General features: G+C 42.3%; 1 protein-coding gene across 10 annotated transcripts in view; it reads left to right on the top strand.

Moving 5' to 3' along the window:
- The first annotated feature begins 1,302 nt into the window (after nucleotides 1–1,302).
- LOC129861082 (glutamate receptor-interacting protein 2-like) overlaps nucleotides 1,303–12,472 on the top strand; it is a 55,850-nt gene continuing 44,680 nt past the window's right edge. For 2 of the 10 annotated variants that reach the window (XM_055932181.1, XM_055932180.1), the window contains exons 1-2: nucleotides 1,303–1,956; nucleotides 9,741–9,815. In XM_055932181.1, the coding sequence (XP_055788156.1) occupies nucleotides 1,788–1,956; nucleotides 9,741–9,815 (244 nt within the window). In that variant the 5' untranslated portion in view covers nucleotides 1,303–1,787. Of the gene's footprint in view, nucleotides 1,957–4,296; nucleotides 4,866–9,740; nucleotides 9,816–12,472 lie in introns of those variants that run through there. The other 8 variants (XM_055932173.1, XM_055932171.1, XM_055932175.1 and 5 more) reach the window with 7 other exon arrangements.

The following is a 12,472-nucleotide window of genomic DNA, read 5'->3' as shown; positions in this document are numbered from 1 at the left end:
TTGAAGCACTTCTGTCACCATGTTATGAACTTAGTCTGATATCGCTGTACTTCACAGCGGAGCATGAGCAAATGGCACAGCTTCAAAATGTGATAGCCGAGCTCTGCCCATATCCTAGTTATTGATGGGGGAAAAACAGGCCCTAACCCAATATGTTGGGGCCCGTTGGGTAGCAGAGCTCTAACCGCTGAAGCACAAGTATTTAACTACACTCGCATTAACATCTGTTAACCATGTGTATGTGACAAGGAAAATTTGAATTAGCATTGGTGCAGCTGGTTCTGAGATTTCTCTGAAATATTTGAAGGTGTAACATTCCAGTGCACCTTTGTGAGAATGGGGCTATGAAGGACTTCTGTTGGTTAGCTCAACATTTTAATTCAGCTAACACTTTTTCACACCCAATCTTGCATGAAGTCCTACCTGTTAAGAGTCTTATAGATCAGACCTGGTTGTATCTGGTAAATCTGGTAAAGTAATGTCTCGGAAGCACTGGAATCTAGTCTTCTAATACAACCCAAAAATATATTGTAAGACCACATTTGTTTTGTAGAATATTTCAATATCTCACTGGAGTCCTGTGATCTGTCAGCATCACAGTGGGCATTTTAGACAAGCGTCTAGACTTTAACTATGGGATAGCGCTGTACTTGGCCCAAGCACATGCATCAGTGTGTTTGTTGTACTTCAGCCTGTCATGCTGGCATCCTTGCCAACACCCAGCAATGATCCAGGCTGCTCCTTATCCCGGTTCTGACAACAGGATCTAGAACAAAAACAATGGAGACTTGTCTGAAAAAAATGTACATTGCAACTTCCATCTGATATGCTACCAACAGTGATTTTATTATGAGGCTCACAGACGATAGATGGTTGGATCCTCTTTAGGATCTTTGAATATCAAGAAGAACATGTTAATAGATTTGTCGTGTCCTGCAATCAAAACAAACGACTTCATCATCATGAATGCGATTTGAATTTAACCAATTTAGCCAATGGTTTAAAGCCCATCTGAAGCGACCAAAACCAGATTCTTTCCAATCAAGATTCATCTTGAATAATTTGCAATTAATGGAAGATTTAACACAGCTTTGAAGCTTTATGCTGAATGTATTAGATTAAACCAAACCAGTTCTTCTACAAAGAAATGACTTTAATGTATTGTCTGCGTATGACAGCTATATTTTGGGCCTCATACCCTCAACCGCATACAGTATTGTTAGAATTACAAAAAATGACAATCATGTTTAGATTCTGCAATTCTGAAATGCTATGTTTTGGGTAGCATGAATAAATAGCCAGTGTCGTCTACTGCCAGCCCCCTGGGGTGAAAGTTTCCATTGCGTTCTGGCAGGCAGGCTGTGCCATCCATCTGTTCATGTAAAGTACACTGACATTGATCCAAAGCAGACACAAAATAACAGACATATTTACGTTTATCAAACCTGGAATGAATTGTGTTGGTTTGCATCTTCAGTTTTTTGTTTTCATGTAGTTTTAATGTCACGTGTGTGTGTTGCGAGAGAGACAGACACTGATGGATTTATAAATATGCATAGGTTTATGCAAATTCATTATATTTTATCTTTCCTTGGATCTTTTTTTCCCCCTGTTCTCCTTCTTGTATTTTTAGGCTGATTCAGACACACCTGAAAATGTTGGAACTACTCCAGTTAGGGTGGGGATTGTGGAGACATCAGGACAGAGCTAGAAGAAACAGTGTGAGGTAAACAGAGAGCAATAGAAAGGAGAAAGATCATTCTGTTTTTCCTTCCAGTGACTAGAGAATGAACATGGCAGGCAGAGTGATATGTGGTAAGGGACGCACGGCCAACCCAAAGCTCTTCACCCCGGCCTTCTCTCAGACAGATTCCATCAGGAAAGGAGGAGGAAAGAGGAGGATGTTCTCCTTTTCAATACGGTGTCGACTCGGGATCATCAGAGGGAGGACCAAAGGTAATGCGATTAGAACACATACATAGTTTCTTCGTACTTTTGAATCAAATCCGAACTACCCGTAGGTCATTGGGTTTTTATCTACTGCTATTGTATTGTGTGTACTGCTTCAGCCTGAGGATGTGTATTACTGTCCTGAGAGGGGTGCACCGGTGCAGGAGATTTATCAACCTGGCACGCCGACTGCTGTACATTAGTCAGTAGTCAGCTCCCATGTGATATATTCGAAGGATTCTATTCACCTAATGTATACCAGTATCTGCTTGTAATGAAAGAGATTAACCATTTTGAATGACAGTGGGCCAAGTGTGAGAGCTGACGTTCCTCCAAAATGATAGGGGTGAGATCCCGGTAGTTAAGGGTAATAGCAGAATGATCACTTATGAATCACTTGATTATTTCTAAGGGATTTGCATAAGAATTTCACTTCTCATGTTTATTCTGTTTTGTCAAAATCTATTAATAGGATAACCTATTTTAAACATGAGATTTAGTGACTTTCCTCAAATAGAGCCATATTTGACCTTTGTTTGACGTTTGGCCTACCTTGCAGATGAACATTGTACTGTGATTATGTGATCATGTCTCCATGAATTATGACTGAGTCATGTTCACCGCCCCTGGCCCATGGTGTAAGTAATCCTGTGATCTGTGTGTTGACTCGAGTCTCTTTAATCTCTATTGCGTTCAGTTGGTAGATGTATTTGTAACTATAGCTGATAGCCATAAGATGGCAGTATGATCTCCTACATGATATAAAATGTACTGCGCTAGCCTTGGTTGGGCAATATTTTATATTATATCTTTACTGTACTTTCAATTCTTATATGAGAGGTTAGTCTTTCACTCGGGTACTTGTCAAGTGAAAATGTTACATCTTATTTGTCTTAGTTCCAAATAAGCATCATATCATAATGGAAGTGTCAAGTACAAGACATAAGCACTGTTTTATACACTTTTTAAACAAACAATTGTGTGTTGAATCTAAAATCGATTGCATATTGCTTTCTAGTATAATGTTTAAAAACATTATATTGACTCACTATTAAATCAGTTTACTGGCATTGAATTTGTTCTCTCTCTGGTCTATATGTTGAAATCTTTCAACTTTACAGAATTACACTGAGTGGGTGTGCTTCTACTGCTATACATACTTAACCTAATTCTGTTGCCTTGTGTGTTCCCCTGGGTTTTTATCAGACTATCTCACAGCTCTGTGTCTCCTGTTCCTCTTTATTCTGTAATAAATTAATTAGTTTCGCTCTGAAACACCATAGAGTAAATGGGGTATTAAGGACGAAACTCTCTGAGGAAATGATCTACGCCAAAGAATGTTGTGTCCACTGGAAAGAGCCGACTAATTAGGCGACATGCTACAATGAAGAGAAACACGGGAAGTGTTTGTTTGTAATTGTTTGATGTGTCTCTGGTCAGGGCTATGCATCATAGACTCTATAAATCTATGCATTATTGGGCTCAAGGATGTATTTGCACAGCACATAAAGACTTAATTTACTAGCTAATTTATTTGTACTTGAGCATATTCTCACATCTGTGGACATTTTTGTCAGTGTTGTTTTCTAAGATCTTGTTTAGTACTTTTATGTGGTCTTTGATGCCATTTCCCTACTCTCAGACTATGACAAAAGTTCCTTTGGGGGGATTGTCAGACCTTAATACAGGGCAACATATGGGGGGGGGGGTGACGGCGTGAGGGTGTCAAATGGACAGACAGGTGTGGCTCTCAGTCAGTCAGCGCCCGTGTTAACCCCTCTCTGTATGTGTCTGGGTGGAGGGCAGATGGCAGATGGCAGCAGAGATGCAGTGGGGCAAAGAGCCCTCTTACCCAGAGAAGGGAACATGAGTTGTTCAGCACTCCACAGATTCCACAGATTGAAAGAGAGAAAGCATATCGTTGATTTGATTTATATCCATTGCAGCCAAATGGCTGATGAAAAGGACAGAATTCTATGGTCAGCAGTTCAGAGAAAATCACAGTCTCTGTTGGCTTGGTCGCAGCATGCATATACGTTTATTGGTAGTGATGCTCTTGTATAAGCAGATAACAATCATTGTGATTAGCCTATGGCATGTGAGGTAGAATTGAATGCATGTGAGGTAGAATTGAATGCATGTGAGGGAAAAAGCACACAGGCATTAGCTAGCCAGTGTGTGTGTGGGTGGGATAACTATGGTGGCACAATAAAATGGTCACTGACTAGTGTGGAAAATGTGTGGCTGATATTTTATGGGCTCAAAGTGACAATGGATATGGGGGTGGCGTTGATTGTGCGCTTGACTGTAGGGAGTGTGTGCGTGTGTGTGCAGGGGGTGTGACTGCTTCATCACACCCCTCTGGCAAAGAGAGGGAGAAAGACCCTCTCCGACACACTCACTGAGGCTGTGTGAGTGTGTCTGACGGTTTGTATGTGTGTGAGCGGGTATGTGAGTGTGTGAACGAGGGGAGGATTATTCCTCTGGAATAGGAAGACTGACCAGGAATACCTCTAAAGGAACCTCAGCATGGTGGGAGGAAAAGGAGGAGAGATGATGATTCCTTTGGTGCTTTGATCATTTAGTGTCCCTGCTTTCTGTCTGTCTGTGGGAATTACTTATTACAGCAACAAGCAAATTGTTTGTTACCAAGTTTAAACAGTTCATGGGCAAAAACATGGATCAGGATTTGTTATGTAATTTGCAATAAATAAAGATATGCTTAAAGTAGAACAGTGATATGAAGAGAAGAAGCCTGGGATTCTGAGGACAGACAGACAGTATTCCCAGGGGCACCTCGCTGGATCCGCTGGCCACTACAACAGAACAGCTACTTTCCTCTCAAATCGGATGTTTTGACAGGACTGCAGACATGCTGTGTGGTCTGAGGAGAGAGGCGAAGAATAGCAGCATCGGTAAGACTGCCTTAAACCCACTGACTGGAACCATATGAATGAATATCACAGACATGATATAGCTAGCTATATGTACCGTAGCTGTGTAGTTAGTGTGTAATGTATGTCATATGTGCTACAGTATACAACGGGTGGGTGTAATCCTGAATGCTGATTGGTTAACGGTATACTCTAGTGCTACACCTTAGTAGTGTAATTGTCATAGTAATGGATTTATGACTATCGTTAGCACCTGTAATAGTATTTACTTATGAATATGAAGTGTGTAGTGATGCATGCTGTTCAACTGAGGAGCATCAACTTCCTGCTGTTGTACCTGTAGTTATACCTGTGGATGTCAGCCTTCTGTCATTAGAAGTTATTTGATCATCTGGGAATGTGATTATTTTTTCCTACATTGCAGTTTATTCAGATTGGTGGATATTTATTCAACTTTTTAAATGACAGCTCTGTCAAGCACCAGTTTACTTACAGTATATCTATTTAGCTAATAAGGCACAGTAGACGCCAATGCCATTTGATTAAAGCCAGACAGTACTGAATACCAGATTGCAGTCTGAAATGGGGGCTGATATAGCAATGCAAACTGGGTCTACTGGAGCCCAGTTTATTTAAAAAATGTACCTCTGAAAATAGCATTTTGATTTCATAGCCATTATCAGAGCGGCCCCCACATTTAACCTACATTCTGATTGGTTCTGAGGGAGATAGCATACAGTGCCCTGAATTACATTGAGTTAATTGACTCACCAGAAATACATGGGGCTGACTAGTTTTCTGATTACTTTGCACACCACTTTCAGTAATGTTGTAAGTACAGTCCTGTTTGCAGATGTCAAATGTATGGTATTGCAGTTCTGCTCTTGATCCTAGAGCCACAGACAGTAGTTGAGTATTCCCTCTGCCAAGACAGCATACTTCTACCAGCAGAATCATGCCTTGCCATACCCAATTAATTGTTGTTGCTCAGGTCAGTTTTTGTGTATGTTTTGGCTGCTAAACTGTTTAAGACAATTAAATCAGTCACATATTTCGCCTATGATTGGCCAGTCAAGATCACTAATGATGTTTCTAAACTGGTGCATGTGTGTGTGTGTGTGCGTGTGCGTGTGAGTGGCCGCCTTTTAGTTGGTGATGTAATATTATGGATTATGAGTCATGATACCAAAGTGGATGAAGGGTTAATTGAGTGCGGAAAACAACACAGAACAGCAATACCACCCACACACATGTCCAGGGTTGTGTAGTACATGTAACTGAAAAAAGCAACAACTGTAATCTGTTACATGACCAGCAAAAATATTGTAATCGGATTACAGATACTTTTGAAAAATAGATGATTAGGCTACTTCTAGGGTTACTTTTAAATGCAGAAAGGATGTTTGCGAAAAAATACTTTGATACCTTTCTATTTTCTCAATGACATTCAAATCAGCATTGAAAAAAGGCACAAGTTTAAGTTTGTTCTGTCTGCCTGAGCAAGTCTGACCACAAGCCAGAGACTACTGTGGCAGCATTTACACAGGCAGCACAGTTCTGATAAATCTTTCCCGAATTGGTCTTTTGACCAATCAGATCAGCTATGAAATAGATCTGATGTTAAACGATCTGATGTGATTTGTCAAAAGACCAATGGTGAAAAGAATTATCAAAATTGTGCTGCCTATGACGACACACCAAATGCGTTTGATGGATCGCAGGAATAGGTTTTTGTAGAATGCAGTGCAAGCTACAGTATGTCCTCCAATGGTCCGACTGCTGTACTATTATTATATTATGACCAACTTGAATAAGCGCTTGGAGGTATTACGACAGCAGTGGTGTACCCTACGGGCTATAAGGATATCACTTAGGCCCATTCGCCTACTGATATCAACATAGCAATTAGGACTATGTGAATCACACTGCTGCTCTCTCAATTATTTGCGCTTACGGATTGTGGTTATTATGGATGGCCGTTCACAAATGTATAGTTATATTTTACCCCAATAATGGTTGAATTGAAGAAATGTAGGCTAAGTTGTCCATCAATCATTGTTAATGGGACCGGTGGACAGACAGCCAGTGAAAAATGTGCTCTTTCAACAGCTGAATAGTGTGGATCCCAGCCTATGGAATAAAAGTTTGAGAGAGTTCCTAACACCTCCGTGGTATAGTGCTCCATACATGCTGTCAAAAACGAGTAGGGCTTTTATTGCTCAATCTAGTTTGTGCTGATAGAACAAAAATGTCCAAAGGCATCAACAGCTGCAAATTATTGAGATATGGAAGTGTCGCCCATAGAGATCCTATTAAAGATGTCTCTACCTTTTTGCATATGTGCTTTTGTCTGTGCCTAACAGTGTTCATACCATGTTTGTGCTGCTACGATGTTGTGCTGCTGCCATGTTGTGTTGCTACCATGTTGTTGTGTTGCTGCCATGTTGTGATGTTGTCTTAGGTCTCTCTTTATGTAGTGTTGTGGTGTCTCTCTTGTCGTGATGTGTGTTTTGTCCTACATTATTATACACTACCGTTCAAAAGTTTGGGGTCACTTAGAAATATCCTTGTTTTTGAAAGAAAAGCAAATTTTTTGTCCATTAAAATAACATCAAATTGATCAGAAATACAGTGTAGACATTGTTAATGTTGTACAATTTTTACATTTATTTAAACTTTATTTAACTAGGCATGTCAGTTAAGAACAAATTCTATATTTACAATGACGGCCTAGGAACAGTGGGTTAACTGCCTTGTTCAGGGGCAGAACGACAGATTTTTACCTTGTCAGCTTGGGGATTCGATCCACCAACCTTTCGGTTACTGGCCCAACGCTCTAACCACTAGGCAGCCTAGTGTAGCTGGAAATGGCAGATTTTTTAAATGTAATATCAACATAGACGTACAGAGGCCCATTATCAGCAACCATCACTCCTGTGTTCCAATGGCACGTTGTGTTAGCTAATCCAAGTTTATCATTTTAAAAAGCGAATTGTTCATTAGAAAACCCTTTTGCAATTATGTTAGCACAGCTGAAAACTGTTGTTCTGATTATAGAAGCAATAAAACTAGCCTTCTTTAGACTAGTTGGGTAGCTGGATCATTTCCAACTGTTGGTTCGATTACAGGCTCAAAATGGCCAGAAACAAAGAACCTTCTTCTGAAACTTGTCAGTCTATTCTTGTTCTGTGAAATGAAGACTATTGGATGTGAGAAATTGCCAAAAACTGAAGATCGAACAGCGCTGTGTACTACTCCTTTCACAGAATAAGGCAAACTGGCACTAACCAGAATAGAAAGAGGAGTGGCAGGCCTCGGTGCACAACTGAGCAAGAGGACAAGATACAGTATATAAAACATAGGAAAATCAAATTTTTGACTGCACTGGCAGATGCCTCACAAGACCTCAACTGGCAGCTTCATTAAATAGTACCCGCAAAACACCAGTCTCAACGTCAACAGGGAAGAGGCGACTCCAGGATGCCAGAAGGTCAGCACAACCTAGAATGCCAGCATCCTGGAGTCACCTTGTCACTGTTGGCGTTGAGACTGGTGTTTTGCAGGTACTATTTAATGAAGCTGGCAGTTGAGGACTTGTGAGGCGTCTGTTTCTCAAACTAGACGCTCTAATGTACTTTCCACACTATGAGGTTGGAAAAATACTACGGAATTGTGAAATTATGACAATGCACTTTTAGTGTAACCGGTGTTTGAAAAGACTGCCTGAAATGTCAGCATTTTTGGCTGGGTGGGGTTTGGTCTGCCTGATATAAGTTAATAGACCAATAACAAGAGTTTGCCCTCCTCTCTGCCAGTAGCAGCTAGTTTTCAGATTACACATCCCTCCCATTAGGCCCTTCTCTCTGACCACTCCCAGACAGTCCTGGCAAAATTCTTTCTTGAGCTATTTTTGTTTCTTTTTGACCATTTTAATTCCAGTCACAGTAAGGTACTTAATTGGTACCCAGAAATGATTTGATATTGAGATAAAACGGCTGCATTGGACCTTTAAGTGTGTAATGTGCTGTTTAAATCACTTGGTTGAAAAGGTAGTCCTCAGTGGACTGGATTAAGGAAGTGCAGCGTCAGATTTCTCATCATCATGAATGCTGACATACCCACGCTGCTGTATCCAGCTTCAAACAGCCAGGCAAAGCAGGGCCACTGCTAATCTGGGCCCGGTGCTGCTGTGGCAGTAATGGCTCCCACTGTAAAAAGAAGATCCTGTAAGAACAGATAGAGCATTTCCTGGTTTCCTCTGTAGCAGCTGTTGTAGATGACTGAAAATGGTTGTATTCTCCACATGCCTGAACAGTCCATTAACCACAACATGTTCCCTCAAGAGTATGTCCCAGCTCTAACGTATGCTGTATGCACCATCTTGGTGCATAATGTTTCACTGCAGGTAGAAGATGCCTGTGGACAGAGATATAGGATCAGCTACTCCAAATCTAAAGGCAACATTATCTTCAGATCAGCGTCTATTGGAGCAAATTCCATTTACTCTTAATGTATCTAATAGGATTCTCTGTGTGGCTTCTGTCTCACACTAAAACTAGCTGTCTTGATCTCTTGACCCTTCCCACTATGTTACTGTGGAAACAGAGCAGCGTGACCTTCCGGGTCACAGATTGACCCGCCAGTATTCTGTTTGAGTTACCTAAGTGGCTGTTGGAGGAGTTTCTTCCTGTTGTACCTCTCTCTAATGTCCACACTCCCTCTAATGGGGATCAAAGGGTTAAACGAGGCCCTGGCAGCTGTCAGCATATGGATGGGGGATGTGTTGGTGTCAGGTTCCCCCCTCCCTCTCCTCTCTCAGGAGACACATTCCTCACATACTGTAGTAGTTCTCCAAACATCCAGATTATTCACCAAATGTTCCTTTCATTGTTTCAGATGACGGGCCCTACTCCAAGGGCAACAAGGACTCTGGAGGGACCGACCATGCCTCCAGGAGACGCAGTATTGCAGGTACAGTGGGGTTACACCTTACTGTGACTTTCAGTCATTCCACTGTTTCCCCTCTGTGGTACCATGTCCAATATTTTCAGCCTTACTCTCTCCAAGATGTAAGGATATCTGAAGGAGTGAAGCTTTTCAATGGGATTGTTTGATCACACATGTTCCATCACGTCTGCGCTGCATTGGTTGATAAGTGTGGCACTGTTATGAATATCTCGTGCTGTAGTGCTTAGATAAGGAGGAAATATGCCTATGTAACATACCTGTCGTTGGAGACAAAAGGAGTCCTCTCCCCCTGTGAATTTAGCATGATTTAACAGCACAGCACAATGTGGCCAGAGCCAGAGACAGAATGGGACCAAGCACATAACCACAAAAAACTACAGCATCTGAAGGCACTACAACTATATCCATCAGAGTTAGTGTCAAGCCCAATTTATCCTAAATTCTGTTCAGAAAATAAATACATTTAATTTAGAAATCTGTAATAATTTCCTTTTTTTCTGTCAAGATTTACTTTTTCAATTAATTCACTGAATTCCATCCCGTTATGGGGAATGTACTGAGTTTAAATGTAGTTGACCCCATCCCACTATCCATGACATCCATCAGTTTATATGTAGCCGACCCCATCCCCTATCCATGACATCCATCAGTTTATATGTAGCCGACCCCATCCCACTATCCATGACATCCATCAGTTTAAATGTAGTTGACCCCATCCCACTATCCATGACATCCATCAGTTTATATGTAGCCGACCCCATCCCCTATCCATGACATCCATCAGTTTATATGTAGCCGACCCCATCCCTTATCCATGACATCCATCAGTTTATATGTAGCCGACCCCATCCCACTATCCATGACATCCATCAGTTTATATGTAGCCGACCCCATCCCACTATCCATGACATCCATCAGTTTATATGTAGCCGACCCCATCCCCTATCCATGACATCCATCAGTTTATATGTAGCCGACCCCATCCCCTATCCATGACATCCATCAGTTTATATGGAGCCGACCCCATCCCCTATCCATGGCGTCCATCAGTTTATATGGAGCCGACCCCATCCCCTATCCATGACATCCATCAGTTTATATGTAGCCGACCCCATCCCCTATCCATGACATCCATCAGTTTATATGTAGCCGACCCCATCCCACTATCCATGACATCCATCAGTTTATATGTAGCCGACCCCATCCCTTATCCATGACATCCATCAGTTTATATGTAGCCGACCCCATCCCTTATCCATGACATCCATCAGTTTATATGTAGCCGACCCCATCCCACTATCCATGACATCCATCAGTTTATATGTAGCCCACCCCATCCCACTATCCATGGCATCCATCAGTTTATATGTAGCCGACCCCATCCCCTATCCATGACATCCATCAGTTTATATGTAGCCGACCCCATCCCCTATCCATGACATCCATCAGTTTATATGTAGCCGACCCCATCCCTTATCCATGGCATCCATCAGTTTATATGGAGCCGACCCCATCCCCTATCCATGACATCCATCAGTTTATATGGAGCCGACCCCATCCCCTATCCATGACATCCATCAGTTTATATGTAGCCGACCCCATCCCACTATCCATGACATCCATCAGTTTATATGGAGCCGACCCCATCCCCTATCCATGACATCCATCAGTTTATATGGAGCCGACCCCATCCCCTATCCATGACATCCATCATCAGAGAGTAGAGGGAGGGGGAGAGAGAGAGGAGAGAGAGAAAGTGAGTCAGACAGAGAGAGATAATGAGGGGTAGAGAAAGAGACAGAACGTCAGAGGCAGAGATAATCAAGCCGTGTTTGTAACAGTTCAGACAAACAGACTCTGTGTCCCAGATGAATGCTGACTCAGTGACTCTGTCCATCCACTGTTCCTCCTGTGTTTTTTCCCTGTGTGTCCCTGTGTGTTCCTATGTTTCCCTGTATGTTCCTGTGTGTCCCTGTGTGTTCCTGTGTGTTCCTATTTTTCCCTGTATGTTCCTGTGTGTCCCTGTATGTTCCTGTGTGTCCCTATGTGTTCCTGTGTTTCCCTGTATGTTCCTGTGTGTCCCTGTGTGTCCCTGTTTGTTCCTGTGTGTCCCTGTTTGTTCCTGTGTTTCCCTGTGTGTTTCCCTGTGTGTCCCTGTATGTTCCTGTGTGTCCCTGTATGTTCCTGTGTGTTCCTATGTGTCCCTGTGTGTTCTGTGTGTTTCCCTGTGTGTCCCTGTATGTTCCTGTGTGTTCCTATGTGTCCCTGTTTGTTCCTGTGTTTCCCTGTGTGTTTCCCTGTGTGTCCCTGTATGTCCCTGTGTGTTCCTATGTGTTCCTGTGTGTTCCTATGTGTCCCTGTGTGTTCTGTGTGTTTCCCTGTGTGTCCCTGTGTGTTCTGTGTGTTTCCCTGTGTGTTCCTATGTGTCCCTGTGTGTTCCTGTGTGTTCCTATGTGTCCCTGTGTGTTCTGTGTGTTCCTGTGTGTTCCTGTGTGTTCCTATGTGCCCCTGTGTGTCCCTGTGTGTTCTGTGTGTTTCCATGTGTGTTCCTATGTGTCCCTGTGTGTCCCTGTGTGTTTCTGTGTGTTTCCCTGTGTGTTCCTATGTGTCCCTGTGTGTTCTGTGTGTTCTGTGTGTTTCCCTGTGTGTTCCTATGTGTC

The sequence above is a fragment of the Salvelinus fontinalis genome, chromosome 8 (genome assembly GCF_029448725.1).
Source record: "Salvelinus fontinalis isolate EN_2023a chromosome 8, ASM2944872v1, whole genome shotgun sequence".
In the NCBI taxonomy this organism is placed as follows: domain Eukaryota; kingdom Metazoa; phylum Chordata; class Actinopteri; order Salmoniformes; family Salmonidae; genus Salvelinus; species Salvelinus fontinalis.
This window is presented reverse-complemented; position numbering and strand designations above follow the sequence as displayed.